We start from the raw sequence: 15569 nt of genomic DNA, 5'->3' as shown, positions 1-15569 counted from the left end.
GATCCAATATAACACGAATTCGGATATAATGCGGTAAAGCAGTGCTCTGGTGGGGCAGGGCAGCATGCTCCAGTGGGGCAAAACAAGTTCAATATAACGCGGTTTCACCTATAAGGCAGTAAGATTTTTTTGGCTCCCAAGGACAGCGTTACATCGGGGTAGAAGTGTATTTAGCCTGCCTTTACCTCGAACTATGGGATGAGTGGATATGTGGCCAGGAAATGGAGACGGCAGCTTGCTTTGCTGTGCTCAAGGCAGCTGGTTAATTTTCCTGTTTGACATGTTTCTGACCATAGAGGTCAGCTAGAGCCTGTTTTATATTGCTGTGCTCACTTAGTGTTTCAATCACTTCTAGGTGTCTGTGGCAGTGGATAATGGACTGAGAGAGGGTGATGGTAAACCTGAAGAAACTAAGCCTGTGCATTTTGAGACAACCTCCTCTGATTTATCTTTGTCTGGCAGCAGTCCAGAGAGTACGCTTGTGAAGCAGACTTCCAGTGGGACAACAGAAGCTACCACTGGTACCTCCTTAGATGTGACAGATGGTGTTGTTTCACAGACATTTCCTGCCATACAATTGCCATCAGAGGCTGGGCAGCCAACTAAGGTTGGGCGCTTTCAAGTGACAACAACAACGGACCAAGTGGGTCGCTTTTCTGTGTCCAGGACACAAGATGAGGTCACCTGTGTGGAGAAAGAACCCCCAATGACTCTTCCTCTTTCTGTGGATTCAGAACAAGTTTTTCCTCCATCCATGTCTCCAGAGAAAGAAGTGCCAGAATTGGTGGAGTCCAGGGAGTCTCCACTTATGAATGGCCCATCATCTGATCTGGAGGCCGCCTTCCTGAGTGGAGTGGCAAAGGAACTGGATGATGGCTCAGGTAGCCCAGACTCTAGTCAACCACTGGGTTCAAAAATCAGCCTCCCCATCCAAAGCTTTAGCAACTCATTGAATTCTTCCTACATGAGCAGCGACGAGTCAGATATTGAAGATGAAGACTTGAAATCAGAGCTACGCCGGTTGCGGGAAAAGTAAGATTTCTTCTTTGAGAATGTTGTTTGATGTGTGAACTGTAACAGTTGCTTATTGTGAATCTCTCCTCTGTATGGCAGGTCAGAGCTCTCATAAAGGAAAGAGGAAAAAGGACTGATTTTTAGAATGAGACTCTGTTAAATATATTTTTCTGTAGTAATTGCCAGAGTTTTCACATAGGGTAAAATTAGTTTACTGATTAGATGAATGTGATGGTTCTTCAAGTGATTGCTCATATCAGTTCCAATTAAGAGTGTGTGTGCACCATGTGCACAGTCATTGGAAAGCTTTTACCCTAGCAGTACCTGTTGGGTTGGCTGTGGAGCCCCCTGGAGTGGCACCTTCATGGAGCTCAATATAGGACCCTGCGCAACCCAGTGCCGCCTCAGTTCCTTTTTACCGCCAGTGATGGTCGTTGGAACTGCAGTGACTTGCTTAGCAAGCTCTCCTCTTTCCCTAGCTTTCAGTTTAGTTAGTTCAGTTATTCCTATCCTTGTTCAGTTCAGTTTTAGTGTTTTTGGTTGTTATAGCAGATAGCGGTTGGTAGTGGGGGGGGTCTTCCCCCTCACCCCCACCACGTTCTCCGTTGGGACTCAGGGTATGCCTAAGTCCCAAGGGTTCAAACCCTGCAAGTCCTGCAACAAGACCATGCTAACGGGCAACCCCACGACGCTTGCTTAAAGTGTATGGGGGAACCGCACAAAGCGGACAAGTGCAGGATTTGTACAGGGTTTCACTCCAGAACAAAAAAAGGAGTGAGATTTTTGCCTCAAGCAGCTCCTTATGGAGGCGGCACTTAAACTGCAACCTACATCGGCATGGCAACACCCGGCACCAAACTCAGGGTGCACAGCGCCCCAGTGGCAGTGGTAGAAGCGGCACTGTGGAAAGACTCTGGGAGAGATCTGTGGCATGGCTACTAACCGGTGCCGAAACCTGTGGGATTGAGCTGGCACCGGTCCCATTCCCTGATGCAGAAGTGGCACCAGAAGCAGGGGAGGAGAGGATCTCAGACTCAGAGACCCACCCCTTCGGAGCCGGCCAATGGGATATGTCCCAGAGTGGAGCACCCAGGGCCGTAGACTTTGGAGCCAGCACCGTCAATTTTGGTTCCGCAAGGGGGACCATCGAGTCTGGTGCTGTTGGACTCTCCGAGCTAGGTAATTGAGGAGGCGGAATTGCCATCCTCCCCAGACACCTTTGAGGCCGTGAGGGACCTCATCGCCATGATGGCACCGTGGTCCCCGGTCCTTTGAGCCAAGCCTCTGGTACCACAATGTGTGGCACTGTCTTGAGGCAAACTGGCGATGCTTCGTCCCTCAGCACCGCTGGTGGAATCCCTCGGCATGGCTCCAGGACATGCCAGTGCTCCTGATAGCGATGCTGATCCCCGCTGCACAGAAGGTCCTGCTCCTGGCACTGGTTATCCCAGGCACTGCTCCTGGCCATCGCAGTCCCGGTCCCCATCTTTGGACTCAGAGACGGGGTCTAGATACTTAGAGCGGGGCTGCACCAGTCAGGCTGTGGAAAGCCTGAGGTGAGGGCAGGGCCATGGCCTGTGCAGTGGCAGAGCCCAGTGCAGTGGAAATTTTGGACCCTGTGTGTATACCACCAGGCCCAAAGTGCCCAGTCCAAGGGTTCCCATTTGGTGGCCTTTGAACCGTGGGTGCTGGAGGCATCCGCCAGTCACCCCACCCCTAGGAGTGCGACGGGTACCTCCTTGGCACCACCTCCCCTGGAACCAACCCTGGTTCCTAAGCCTGATCCAGGTGTGGTTGGCCCTGACAGAGGCAGGACACGAGGCCCCTGGAGACCAAGAGGGTCAGGAGGACCCTGTTCCTCCATTAGCCTCCTCGTCATCCTCCCTGGATGAGGCAGTTGCAGGCACCTCCATCTCTGGACCGCCCCCCCATAGACAGCCGTACTCACCAGTACTTCCTTCACAGGGTGGTGTGAAATATGCAGGCCGAGGAGGTGGTGGAGACTGAGGACCCGATGGTCAACATCCTGGCCCCAGAAGGCCTGTCAAGGGTGGCTCGACCTCTCCTTAAGACTATACAGACCAATGCTAAGACAATTTGGCAGGCCTCGGCCTCGGCCTCCATCCCTCCCACTGCGAAGGGTGTGAAGAGGAAGTATTTTGTCCCATCTAAGGGGTAAGAATACCTCTTCACAAACCCACAGCCTTAGTCATTGGTGGTGGCTGCAGTAAATTATAAGGAGAGGCAGGGACAACAAGACCCAGGGCCTAAGACCAAGGATGCCAAGCGCCTAGATTTATTTGGGCGCAAAGTGTATTCTGTGTGGGGGTTGCAACTCAGGATTGCCAACCAGCAGGCAATTCTGAGTAGATACAGCTTCAACTCCTTAAACTTGAACAACGAGTTCCAGGAGCTGGTGCCAACAGAGTCCAGGGAGGAGTTTGGAGCAATAGTGGAGGAGGGCAAGGCGGTGGCATGGACCTCTTCACAGGCCTCACTGGACGCTGCACACTCAACGGCACGCACCTAGTTCTCTGGTATTGCCATGAGGTGTAGCTCATAGCTGCTGGCCTCGGGCCTTCTGCCTGAGGCTCAACAGACCATGTAGGGTCTGCCTTTTGATGGGGCAGGTCTGTTTTCAGAGCAGACTGACTCTAGGCTGCATAGCCTGAAGTACTCCAGGGCTACCATGAAATCCTTGGGTATGTACACCCGGCAACCCAATGTAAAGATTTCAAGCCTTAGCAGCAGCTCTCCTATGCTCCTTGGCTGAGGCAGGACTTTTATAGAAAAGGGGACAGGAATGGCAGACACAAGCCTTCCCACCCCGCATCCGGGCAGGGGCAGGGCATGACTAAACCATCATCTGGTTCAAAGCAGGCCTTTTAAAGGTGTGCCTGAGGACAGCGCACCAGCCACAATTCCGGATCCTTCCCAGTCTTTCTTGAATCATCTGTCCCACTTCTACCATGCTTGGGCCCAAATGACTTCAGGGTTCTCCGTACAGTAGAAGTGGGATCTTCCCTCCAATTCTGCTCCTACCCTCCCTTCAGGGACCATTCTCTTGAGCAACTCCTTATCCAGGAGATGTGGGTACTCCTCATAATGGGAGCGGTGGAGGAGGTTCCTCAGGAGCTATGGGGCAAAGGATTCTATTCCCGATACTTCCTAATCATAGAATCATAGAATATCAGGGTTGGAAGGGACCCCAGAAGGTCATCTAGTCCAACCCCCTGCTCAAAGCAGGACCAATTCCTAGTTAAATCATCCCAGCCAGGGCTTTGTCAAGCCTGACCTTAAAAACCTCTAAGGAAGGAGATTCTACCACCTCCCTAGGTAACGCATTCCAGTGTTTCACCACCCTCTTAGTGAAAAAGTTTTTCCTAATATCCAATCTAAACCTCCCCCACTGCAACTTGAGACCATTACTCCTCGTTCTGTCATCTGCTACCATTGAGAACAGTCTAGAGCCATCCTCTTTGGAACCCCCTTTCAGGTAGTTGAAAGCAGCTATCAAATCCCCCCTCATTCTTCTCTTCTGCAGGCTAAACAATCCCAGCTCCCTCAGCCTCTCCTCATAACTCATGTGTTCCAGTCCCCTAATCATTTTTGTTGCCCTTCGCTGGACTCTCTCCAATTTATCCACATCCTTCTTGAAGTGTGGGGCCCAAAACTGGACACAGTACTCCAGATGAGGCCTCACCAATGTCGAATAGAGGGGAACGATCACGTCCCTTGATCTGCTCGCTATGCCCCTACTTATACATCCCAAAATGCCATTGGCCTTCTTGGCAACAAGGGCACACTGCTGACTCATATCCAGCTTCTCGTCCACTGTCACCCCTACGTCCTTTTCCGCAGAACTGCTGCCTAGCCATTCGGTCCCTAGTCCTAATCCCCGAAGCCAAGGGGGGTCTTAGACCCATTGTAGGTCAGTGAGGACTCAACAAGTTCGTGGTAAAGTTGAAGTTCCACATGTTCCTCCTGGGCACAATTATCCCTTCTCTGGATCCGGGAGACTGGTACGCCACCCTTGACATGAAAGACGCGTACTTCCATATAGCTATTTGGCCTGCACACAGATGATTCCTACGATTCGTGGTTGAACACAAACATTGTCAATTTACGGTCCTTCCATTTGGCCTCTCAGTAGACCCCAGAGTGTTCACTAAGTGCATGTCAGTCGTGGCTGCTTTCCTTCATTGGAGGCAGGTGCAGGTATCCCCCTATCTTGATGACTGGCTGCTTAGGGGCCGCACCAGGGGGCAGGTGGACTCTCACGTCCGATTGGTCAGATCCACATTCGAGAGACTGGGTCTCCTCCTCAACTTGAACAAGTCAACCTTGTCGCTGACCCGAAGAATAGAATTCATTGGGGTGGTGTTAGACTTGGTTCAGGCAAGAGCACTTTTGCCAGAATCCTGATTCCAAGCCATGAGGAACCTCATTCAAGGCCTCAGGCAATACCCGACCGCTACAGCAAAGGGATGCTTGAGTCTCCTCGGCCACATGGCAGCCTGCACTTATGTGACCCGGCACGCCAGACTGAGGCTCAGACCTCTACAGGCATGGCTGCCTTCAGCCTATTGCCTGGGACGCAACAGCCTGAACTCAGTGGTTACAGTGCTGGGGCAGGTGCCAGAGTCCCTTCAGTGGTGGCTCGACCCTCAGATGGTGTGCGAAGGAGTCCCCTTCAACAGCCCTCCTTGTCCCTAGTAATGGATGCTTAAGCTCTGGGATGGGGTGTGCATTTGGGAGACCTCCAAAAGCAGGGCCTTCGGTCGCAGGACTAGCTCTACATCCGTAACAACATCAAGGAGCTGAGGACAGTGCGACGAGCATGCCAGACCTTTCAGGCCCGACTACAAGGTCAGTGCGTAGCAGTTCTGACTGACAACACCACTGCTATGTTTTACATCAACAATTACATTACGTTACTTCCTATGTTGGGAAGCCCTCTGGCTGTGGGAGTTTTGCATAGCTCACTCCATTCACCTGGAAGCATCCTATCTACTAGGAGTTCAGAACGTACTGGCGGACCACCTCAGCAGGTCCCTCTGCAATCACGAGTGGTCCATCCGCCCGGATGTCATACTCTCCATCTTCCAAAGGTGGGGGTATCATCAGGTCGATCTGTTTGCCACCTGGAGCAACAGAAAGTGCCCGATGTTTGTGGAAGGAGCAGAACACAGCCCAGGCTCAATCACTGACACGTTCCTGCTACCCTGGGGAGGCTGCCTGCTCTATGCCTTTTCCCCCATTCCCTCATCTGTACAAGGTCCTACTTAAGGTCTCTAGGGATGGGGCAGAGATAATTCTGGTGACACCAACGTGGCCTCGACAACATTAGTACACCACGCTCCTGGAACTCAGGGGATGCCCTGATCCGTTACCTCTCCTACCCGACCCATCATTCAGGTCCACAGTCCTCTTCATCACCCCAACCTGCAGTCCCTCCACCTCATGGCTTGGAAGCTTCATGGACGAACCCCATGGTGCTTCTGTGCTCAGAATAGCTAAGGGAGGTCCTACTCGGCAGCAGGAAGCCCTCTACTAGAGCCACATATCTAGCAAAGTGGAAAAGATTTACTTGTTGGTAAAAAGAAAAGGAGTACTTGTGGCACCTTAGAGACTAACCAATTTATTTGAGCATGAGCTTTCGTGAGCTACAGCTCACTTCATCGGATGCATACCGTGGAAACTGCAGCAGACATTATATACACACAGAGATCATGAAACAATACCTCCTCCCACTCCACTGTCCTCCTGGTAATAGCTTATCTAAAGTGATCATCAAGTTGGGCCATTTCCAGCACAAATCCAGGTTTTCTCACCCCCCTCCAAAAACCACACACACAAACTCACTATCCTGCTGGTAATAGCTCATCCAAAGTGACCACTCTCCCTACAATGTGCATGGTAATCAAGGTGGGCCATTTCCAGCACAAATCCAGGCTTTCTCACCCCCCCCCCTTTTTTTTTCTTTTTTTTCCCAGGGACGGACACACACACACACACACTCTCTCCTGCTGGCAATAGCTCATCCAAACTGACCACTCTCCAAGTTTAACCAGAACGTTGGGGGGGGGGTAGGAAAAAACAAGGGGAAATAGGCTACCTTGCATAATGACTTAGCCACTCCCAGTCTCTATTTAAGTCTAAATTAATAGTATCCAATTTGCAAATGAATTCCAATTCAGCAGTTTCTCGCTGGAGTCTGGATTTGAAGTTTTTTTGTTTTAAGGTAGCGACCTTCATGTCTGTGATTGCGTGACCAGAGAGATTGAAGTGTTCTCCGACTGGTTTATGAATGTTATAATTCTTGACATCTGATTTGTGTCCATTTATTCTTTTACGTAGAGACTGTCCAGTTTGACCAATGTAAATGGCAGAGGGGCATTGCTGGCACATGATGGCATATATCACATTGGTGGATGTGCAGGTGAACGAGCCTCTGATAGTGTGGCTGATGTTATTAGGCCCTGTGATGGTGTCCCCTGAATAGACATGTGGGCACAGTTGGCAACGGGCTTTGTTGCAAGGATAAGTTCCTGGGTTAGTGGTTCTGTTGTGTGGTATGTGGTTGTTGGTGAGTATTTGCTTCAGGTTGTGGGGCTGTCTGTAGGCAAGGACTGGCCTGTCTCCCAAGATTTGTGAGAGTGTTGGGTCATCCTTCAGGATAGGTTGTAGATCCTTAATAATGCGTTGAGGGGTTTTAGTTGGGGGCTGAAGGTGATGGCTAGTGGCGTTCTGTTGTTTTCTTTGTTAGGCCTGTCCTGTATAGGTGACTTCTGGGAACTCTTCTGGCTCTGTCAATCTGTTTCTTCACTTCCGCAGGTAGGTATTGTAGTTGTAAGAAAGCTTGACAGAGATCTTGTAGGTGTTTGCCTCTGTCTGAGGGGTTGGAGCAAATGCTGTTGTATCGCAGAGCTTGGCTGTAGACGATGGATCATGTGGTGTGGTCAGGGTGAAAGCTGGAGGCATGTAGGTAGGAATAGCGGTCAGTAGGTTTCCGGTATAGGGTGGTGCTTATGTGACCATTGTTTATTAGCACTGTAGTGTCCAGGAAGTGGATCTCTTGTGTGGACTGGACCAGGCTGAGGTTGATGGTGGGATGGAAGTTGTTGAAATCATGGTGGAATTCCTCAAGGGCTTCTTTTCCATGGGTCCAGATGATGATGTCATCAATATAGCGCAAGTAGAGTAGGGGCTTTAGGGGACGAGAGCTGAGGAAGCGTTGTTCTAAATCAGCCATAAAAATGTTGGCATACTGTGGGGCCATGCGGGTACCCATAGCAGTGCCGCTGATCTGAAGGTATACATTGTCCCCAAATGTCAAATAGTTACGGGTAAGGACAAAGTCAAAGTTCAGCCACCAGATTAGCCGTGACATTATCGGGGATAGTGTTCTTGACGGCTTGTAGTCCATCTTTGTGTGGAATGTTGGTGTAGAGGGCTTCTACATCCATAGTGGCCAGGATGGTGTCATCAGGAAGATCACTGATGGATTGAAGTTTCCTCAGGAGAGAGCCTGGATTTGTGCTGGACATGGCCCACCTTGATTACCATGCACATTGTAGGGAGAGTGGTCACTTTGGATGGGCTATTACCAGCGGGAGAGTGAGTTTGTGTGGGGGGGGGCGGAGGGTGAGAGAACCTGGATTTGTGCTGGAAATGGCCCAACTTGATGATCACTTTAGATAAGCTATTACCAGCAGGACAGTGGAGTAGGAGGAGGTATTGTTTCATGATCTCTGTGTGTATATAATGTCTGCTGCAGTTTCCATGGTATGCATCCAATGAAGTGAGCTGTAGCTCACGAAAGCTCATGCTCAAATAAATTGGTTAGTCTCTAAGGTGCCACAAGTACTCCTTTTCTTTTTGCGAATACAGACTAACACGGCTGTTACTCTGAAACCTGTCATTACTTGTTGGTGTGACTAGCATAGTATACCCCCTCTTCAGGCACCTATGCCTCTTAGCTTAGAGTACCTTCTGCACCTGAAACAGCAAGGCTTGGCAGTGTCCTCCATAAAGGTACACTTTGCTGCTATCTTGGCTTTCCACCCAGGTGGAAAATGGTTGGTCGATTCCTCAAGGGTCTGGAATGGCAACATCCCCAGATCAGACAGCCTGTCCCTGTGTGGGACCTTCCTCTCCAGGCTAATCGGGGGCCCGCATTTGAACCGCCGGCAACTTGTTTCCTTCTCTATCTGTTGTGGAAGGTAGCCTTTCTGGTCGCCATTACATCAGCAAGGAGGGTGTCTGAGCTAAAGGCCTTTACCGCAGACCCACCTTATGTGGTTTTCCACAGGTATAAGATGCAACTCAGACCTTACCCGTCCTTTCTTCCTAAGGTTGTGTCACACTTCCACACCAGTCAGGACATTTTCCTGCCTGCTTTTTATCCTAAGCCTCATGCCAGTAGCCATGAGCAGAGACTGCACTCCCTGGATGTTCGGTGAGCACGAGCCTTCTACATTGAGCACAGGAAGTCAAACCAGTTGTTCATAGCGGTGGCAGACTGGATGAAAGGACTCTGGTCTCATCTCAAAGAATATCTTCCTGGATCACGTCATGCATCCATATGTGCTATGAGCTGGCAAAAATACCAGCCTTGGCTCTTACAGTACACTCCACAAGGGCTCAGGCTTCATCAGTGGTGTTCCTGGCCTAGGTCCTGATACAAGAAATCTGCAGGGCAGCAAGTTGGTCCTTAGTACATACAATCACCTCTCATTACGCCATCATCCGGCATGCCAGAGATGATGCAGCTTTCAGCAGAGTGGTGCTCCAGTCAGCAATTCCATAACTCTGACCCCACTGCCTAGGTAGGGCTTCGGAGTCACCTAATTGAAATCGGTATGAACAATCACTTGAAGAAAAAATGGTTACTCATCTTCTTGTAACTGTTCTTTGAGATGTTGCTCATATCCATTCCAAACCCACCCGCCTTCCCCTCTGTCGGAATAACCGGCAAGAAGGAACTGAAGAGGTGCCTGGTCGGCAGAGTGGTATATCAAGCACCATAAAGGCGTCACTCCAGGGGGCTCCACAGCCGACCCGATGGGTGCTGCTAGGGGAAAAACTTTCCAATGACTGCACGCAGCATGCATGCACCTAATTGGACTGGACATGAGCAACATATTTCGAAGAACTGTTACGAGAAAGTAACTGTATTTTTCTATACACACCCATACTTTTTATGCTCAGTTTTAACTGATACCTCTTGTGTATCACAAGTTGACACAGTCTGGTTCCAAAGTCTCCTTTGAAAATGGAACTTAGGTTCCTAAACTACCTAAGGGCACTTGAAAATGTTATCCTGAGCCCACAGGGATAGGGATAAAGATGTCAGAGAAAACTGAGCTGCCTGAGTTCTTGTGTTATTTTCTAAGATAGGCTAGACTTGTGCGTGCATGCGCATGTGTGTGTATTTTTAAGGATAGCTGGCAGTTTTGGATCTTGTACATATAAAACATCAGAAGACTCTGAGACGATACCAAGCCTAGTGGAAATTTCAAAGCCCTCATGTCTGGGAAAGGGAGTGTGAATCTTGCCAGCCCTACAGTGTTTATGCTGAAGCTCCAGACCTTATTGATGATCTACCCTCGCTCCCCTTCCTGGCTTTATCATTACTATGCTATAACAGGCAAACTGTACATCAGAATTCTAGCTAATGTTACAATTTCTATAAGGGGAATGGAGCAAGTGATTTTTATGTGTGTCATGGGCATCCAGCTTGTTAATTGTGGCCAAGATTTTCCACCCTCAGAAAGAGAGCAGTTCAGTGGGGTGGGACAGGACTGTTAAGTTCTTATTCATGCTCTTAACTCTTTAGGCACTATAAAGAGATCCAGGAGCTGCAGAGTCGTCAGAAGCAAGAGATTGAATTGCTGTACACCAAACTGGGAAAGGTTCCCCCTGCAGTAATCATCCCCCCAGCTGCTCCTCTCTCAGGGAGGAGGAGGAGACCTACTAAAGGAAAAGGCAGCAAATCCAGTCGCAGCAGCTCCCAGGGTAATAAGAGCCCTCAGCTGCTAGGTAAGGCACCCTCAGGTTTCGGTACCAATGTGACATGCAGGGCAGATGGTTTATTAGCACCTTTTGATTCTGCCTTAACTCTTTTTACAATAGATCATGGGACACCCTCAACCCACAGATTGATGGGGTGGTTGGTTGAGGTGATCTCTTGCCTGTCTCTGAGGAATCTGACTCACTGAGAGTCTCATCTGGGTTTGTACATCTCACTGTTTTTGCACAGCATATGAGTCTTCTAAGTTCCTCTCAGTCTGGTCTTGAAGAATGGCCTTGTTCTTATAACCCTTACTAATGGTGTTTTGTAGTCTCGCTGGCCACTTTGTTTTTTTTAGTAGGGCTGTCAAGTGATTAAAAAAATTAATCTTGATTAATCGCACTGTTAAACAATAATAGAATACCATTTATTTAAATAGTTTTGGATATTTTCTACATTTTCAAATGTTGATTTCAATTACAACACAGAATAAAACGTGCTCACTTTTTACAGTGCTCACTTTATATTTATGGTTACAAATATTTGCACTGTAAAAAACCCAAAAGAAATAGTATTTTCAGTTCACCCAATACAAGTACTATAGTGCAATCTCTTTATCATGAAAATTACACTTACAAGAGTAGAATTGTCCAAAAAATAACTACATTCAAAAATAAAACAATATAAAAGTTAGAGCCTACAAGTCCACTCAGTCCTACTTCTTGTTTAGCCAACCACTCAGATAAACAAGTTTGTTTACATTTGCAGGAAATAATGCTGCCTGCTTCGTGTTTTCAATATCACCTGAAAGTGAGAATAGGCATTTGCATGGCACTTACGTAGCTGGCATTGCAAGATATTTATGTGCCAGATGCACTAACGATTCATGTCCCTTCATGCTTCAACCACTGTTCCCTAGGATATGCGTCCATGCTGATAACAGGTTCTGCTTAATAACCATCCAGAGCAGTGAAGACTGATGCATGTTCGTTTTCATCATCTGAGTCAGATGCCACCAGCAGTAAGGTTGATTTTCTTTTTTGGTTGTTCTGGTTCTGTAGTTTCTGCATCAGAGTGTTGCTCTTTTAAGACTTCTGAAAGCATGCTCTACACCTATTCCCTCTCAGGTTTTGGAAGGCACTTCAGATTCTAAAACCTTGGGTCCAGTGCTGTAGCTATCTTTAGAAATCTCACATTGGTACCTTCTTTGTGCTTTGTCAAATCTGCACCCAAGGTCATCACCCGAGACTGCTATACCATGAAATACATGGCAGAATGTGTGTAAAACAGAGTAGGAGACATTCGATTCTCTCCCCAAGGAGTTCAGTCACAAATTTAATTAATGCATTATTTTTTTAACGAGTATCATCAGGATGGAATGGTGGCCAAAGCATGAAGGAGCATATGAATGTTCAGCATAACTTGCATGTAAATACCTTGCAATGTTGGCTACAAAAGTGTCATGCGAACGCCTGTTCTCACTTTCAGGTGACGTAAATAAGAAGCTGGCAGCATTATCTCCCGCAAATGTAAACTTGTTTGTCTTAGTGATTGTCTGAACAAGAAGTAGGACTGAGTGAACTTTCAGGCTCTAAAGTTTCACACACAGTTTTGTGTTTGAGTGCAGTTATGTAAAAAAATCTACATTTGTAAGTTGCACTTACACGATAGAGATTGCACTACAGTACTTGCATGAGGTGAATTGAAAAATACTATTTCTTCGCCATTTTTACAATGCAAATATTTGTAATAAAAAATAATATAAAGTGAGCACTGTACGCTTTGTATTCTGTTGTAATTGAAATCAATATATTTGAAAATTTAGAAAAAATCCAAAAATATTTAATACATTTCAATTGGTATTCTATTGTTTAACAGTGCAATTAAAACTGTGATTAATCACAATTAATTTTTAGCGTTAATCATGTGAGTTAACTGCGATTAATCGACAGCCCTAATTTTAAGATTAGAATTCAAATACATTGTCTTTCTTGGAAGAGCATTTTCAAAACCATAGTTGCACTCTTAATTGATTTTTATAGGTATGCATTCTGTAGAGACCAGTCATAGTGCTTCTGCTGGCAAGAGCTGGGGATTCCAGTGTCAAAGGATGAATTCTAAAGCATAGGGAAACAGCCAGGCAAACTTATTTTTAGGAGGACCTCTTGATCCCTCCTGTTTAATTCCTGCTTGTTCTCGTCACATTTAAAGATGGACTTTCACAGTGGAGCTAAAGTTGCAGTAGACAACTGTACTTGGTGGTATTTCTGTTGCAGATGTCTTTTATTTTCTTTTAATAGGTGCTTAACAGCACAGCATCTCGTCTCGATATTATAATCTCATTTTTGACGTCAGTCTGCTGTGGAAGTGACTTCAGTGTCACAAATTAAGCATTTCATATAATTACAGGATTAAATGAGGAAAAAGATGGATTATGAGGGAAGCCATTCTTATTAAAACACACAACAGTTTTCCTAACTAACAACAGTAGTCAGAGAAATAGGTCCATGAAAATCAGTTCCTTCCCCAGCACATGCGAAAATCCCTCTTAAAACCCCTTGAATGCCATTGAGCACATCAATATGGGAAGGCCAGCGTTGTGAATGGAAATATTTGTTGAAGTGGCTGTTATGTTCTGGCTGCAGAGTCCACAGGACACGGCAGGGCATGTATCTTCAGCAAGTGAATTTTCTTTCCACAAACTGCATCAGTGATCTTTGTGAAATGGGTTCATGGTGCACCGAGCAATTTTAGCATTACTTGGCCTGCCTGTTAGTATCGCAGTGCGAAGACCAAGGATTGAATGGAAGTTCAGTATCCATTGTCCATTTTACTGACAGAAGAGGTGCCTCCAGGTCAAGGTTGTAGTGCATTGGCAGGGTATTTTGGGAAAGCTTGCACTGTCTATATCTCTTTTGTGGATAAGTAGGATTTTTCAATCTCCAGTGCTGTCAGCTTCTCACATGATAACACCAAACTATTTTTTTTAAAAGATCAGATTTATAGATGACACTCCCAAAGACTTGTTTAAATATTTCACTATTCTAAGAATGAGATGCAAAAATCCCTGCTGTCATATCTTCTCTGGGGAGTGTTATGTGAGCGGTGTATTCTGATGTAAAGGGCTCACAGAACAGAAGATGAATCTCCATACCAATGAATGAGCTATGTCAGAGTTCCCTGCCCACTCTGAACTCTAGGGTACATATGTAGGGACCTGCATGAAAGACCCCCTAAGCTTATGTTCCACCAGCTTAGGTTAAAAACTTCCCCAAGGCACAAATTCCTTTCCTTGTCCTTGGACAGTATTGCTGCCACCACCAAGTGATTTAAACAAACATTCAGGGAGGGGCCACTTGGAGCCCTACCTCCTGCAAAATATCCCCCCAAACCCCTTCATCCCCTTTCCTGGGGAGGCTTGAGAATAATATATCAGACAAGAGATTAACAAAGTGAGCACATACCAAATCCCTGGTTTTTAGGACACTTAAAATCAATCAGGTTCTTAAAGAAGAATTTTATAAAAAAAAAAAAAAGGAAAAGAATCACTCCTGCAAAATCAGGATGGAAGATAACTTTACAGGGTAAATAAAAAGATTGAAAACACAGAGGACTCCCCTCTGGACACTGCTTCCCAGTTACAAAACACAGGAATAAAACTTCCTCTTAGTATAGGGAAAATTCACACACTAAAACAAAAGATAATCTAACACATTTCCTTGCTATTACTTACAATTCCTGTAATTTTAGATGTATCAGTTCAGGATCTTTTTAGGAGCTGGGTCTCTTTGTCCGGAGACGGAACAAAACAAAAAGCACAAACAAAACTTCCCCCGCAGATTTGAAAGTACCTTCTTTCCCCCATTGGTCCTTCTGGTCAGGTGCCAACTAGGTTAATTGAACTGATGAACCCCTTACACATAAGTGATTCTGTACCTCTGGCCAGGAGGGATTTGATGTTACTGCATACATAAAGGTTGTTACCCTTCCCTTTATATTTATGACAAGCTAAAACTACTGTAAAGCAGTCTTTTTGCTTTCAAAACAAGATTCTCAGTAATAGACTGGCATCTGTCAAAGTAATGATACCTTTTCTCCTCATGCTCCGTCACTTGCACTGCTTAATTCTGCTCTTACGTGCAATGGATGAGCTCTCTTGACACATAATGAGGCAGAACAGGGCTGTAATTAGAGGCCTTTCTAAAAACCAGTTATTCCAAATTCCACTTCTGGCTCCTTTTTCAGCAATGGCAAAGTCACCTCTGTAGCCTTGGTAAGGCATGATAATCTAGATATAAGAATCCTTGTAAAAGGATAAAGGCCCTTTCCTTGGGTTTTCCTGCTGATCGTACAGTCTCAGCATTTCTCCCTTACCACTCCTACAAGTTCCTCCCAGTGATGGATTTTAGTTCTAATTTACTCACTGCAGATTTTTCCTGCTAAAACTCCCAAGCATTCATCAGCTCTAGACACACTTCCTTCTGTCCAATGGGAACAGTAGAAAAGCCTCTGAGGTGAAGTGGGGAAGCTGAATATCTAT

At 46.7% G+C, this 15569-nt stretch overlaps 1 protein-coding gene across 3 annotated transcripts in view; it reads left to right on the top strand.

Annotated features, from left to right (window-relative positions):
- Nucleotides 1-15569, top strand: part of LOC311523963 (serine/threonine-protein kinase WNK1-like) — a 171532-nt gene that overhangs the window by 145106 nt on the left and 10857 nt on the right. For all 3 annotated transcript variants that reach the window (XM_084634576.1, XM_084634575.1, XM_084634577.1), the window contains exons 24-25: nt 356-1032; nt 10856-11058. In XM_084634576.1, coding sequence (XP_084490702.1) covers nt 356-1032; nt 10856-11058 — 880 coding nt within the window. The remainder of the gene's footprint in view (nt 1-355; nt 1033-10855; nt 11059-15569) is intronic.

The sequence above is a fragment of the Lepidochelys olivacea genome (genome assembly GCF_965140295.1).
Source record: "Lepidochelys olivacea isolate rLepOli2 genome assembly, chromosome: 1".
Lineage (NCBI taxonomy): Eukaryota > Metazoa > Chordata > Testudines > Cheloniidae > Lepidochelys > Lepidochelys olivacea.
The sequence above is the reverse complement of the archived record's forward strand: the minus strand, read 5'-3'. Positions and strand labels throughout refer to the sequence as shown.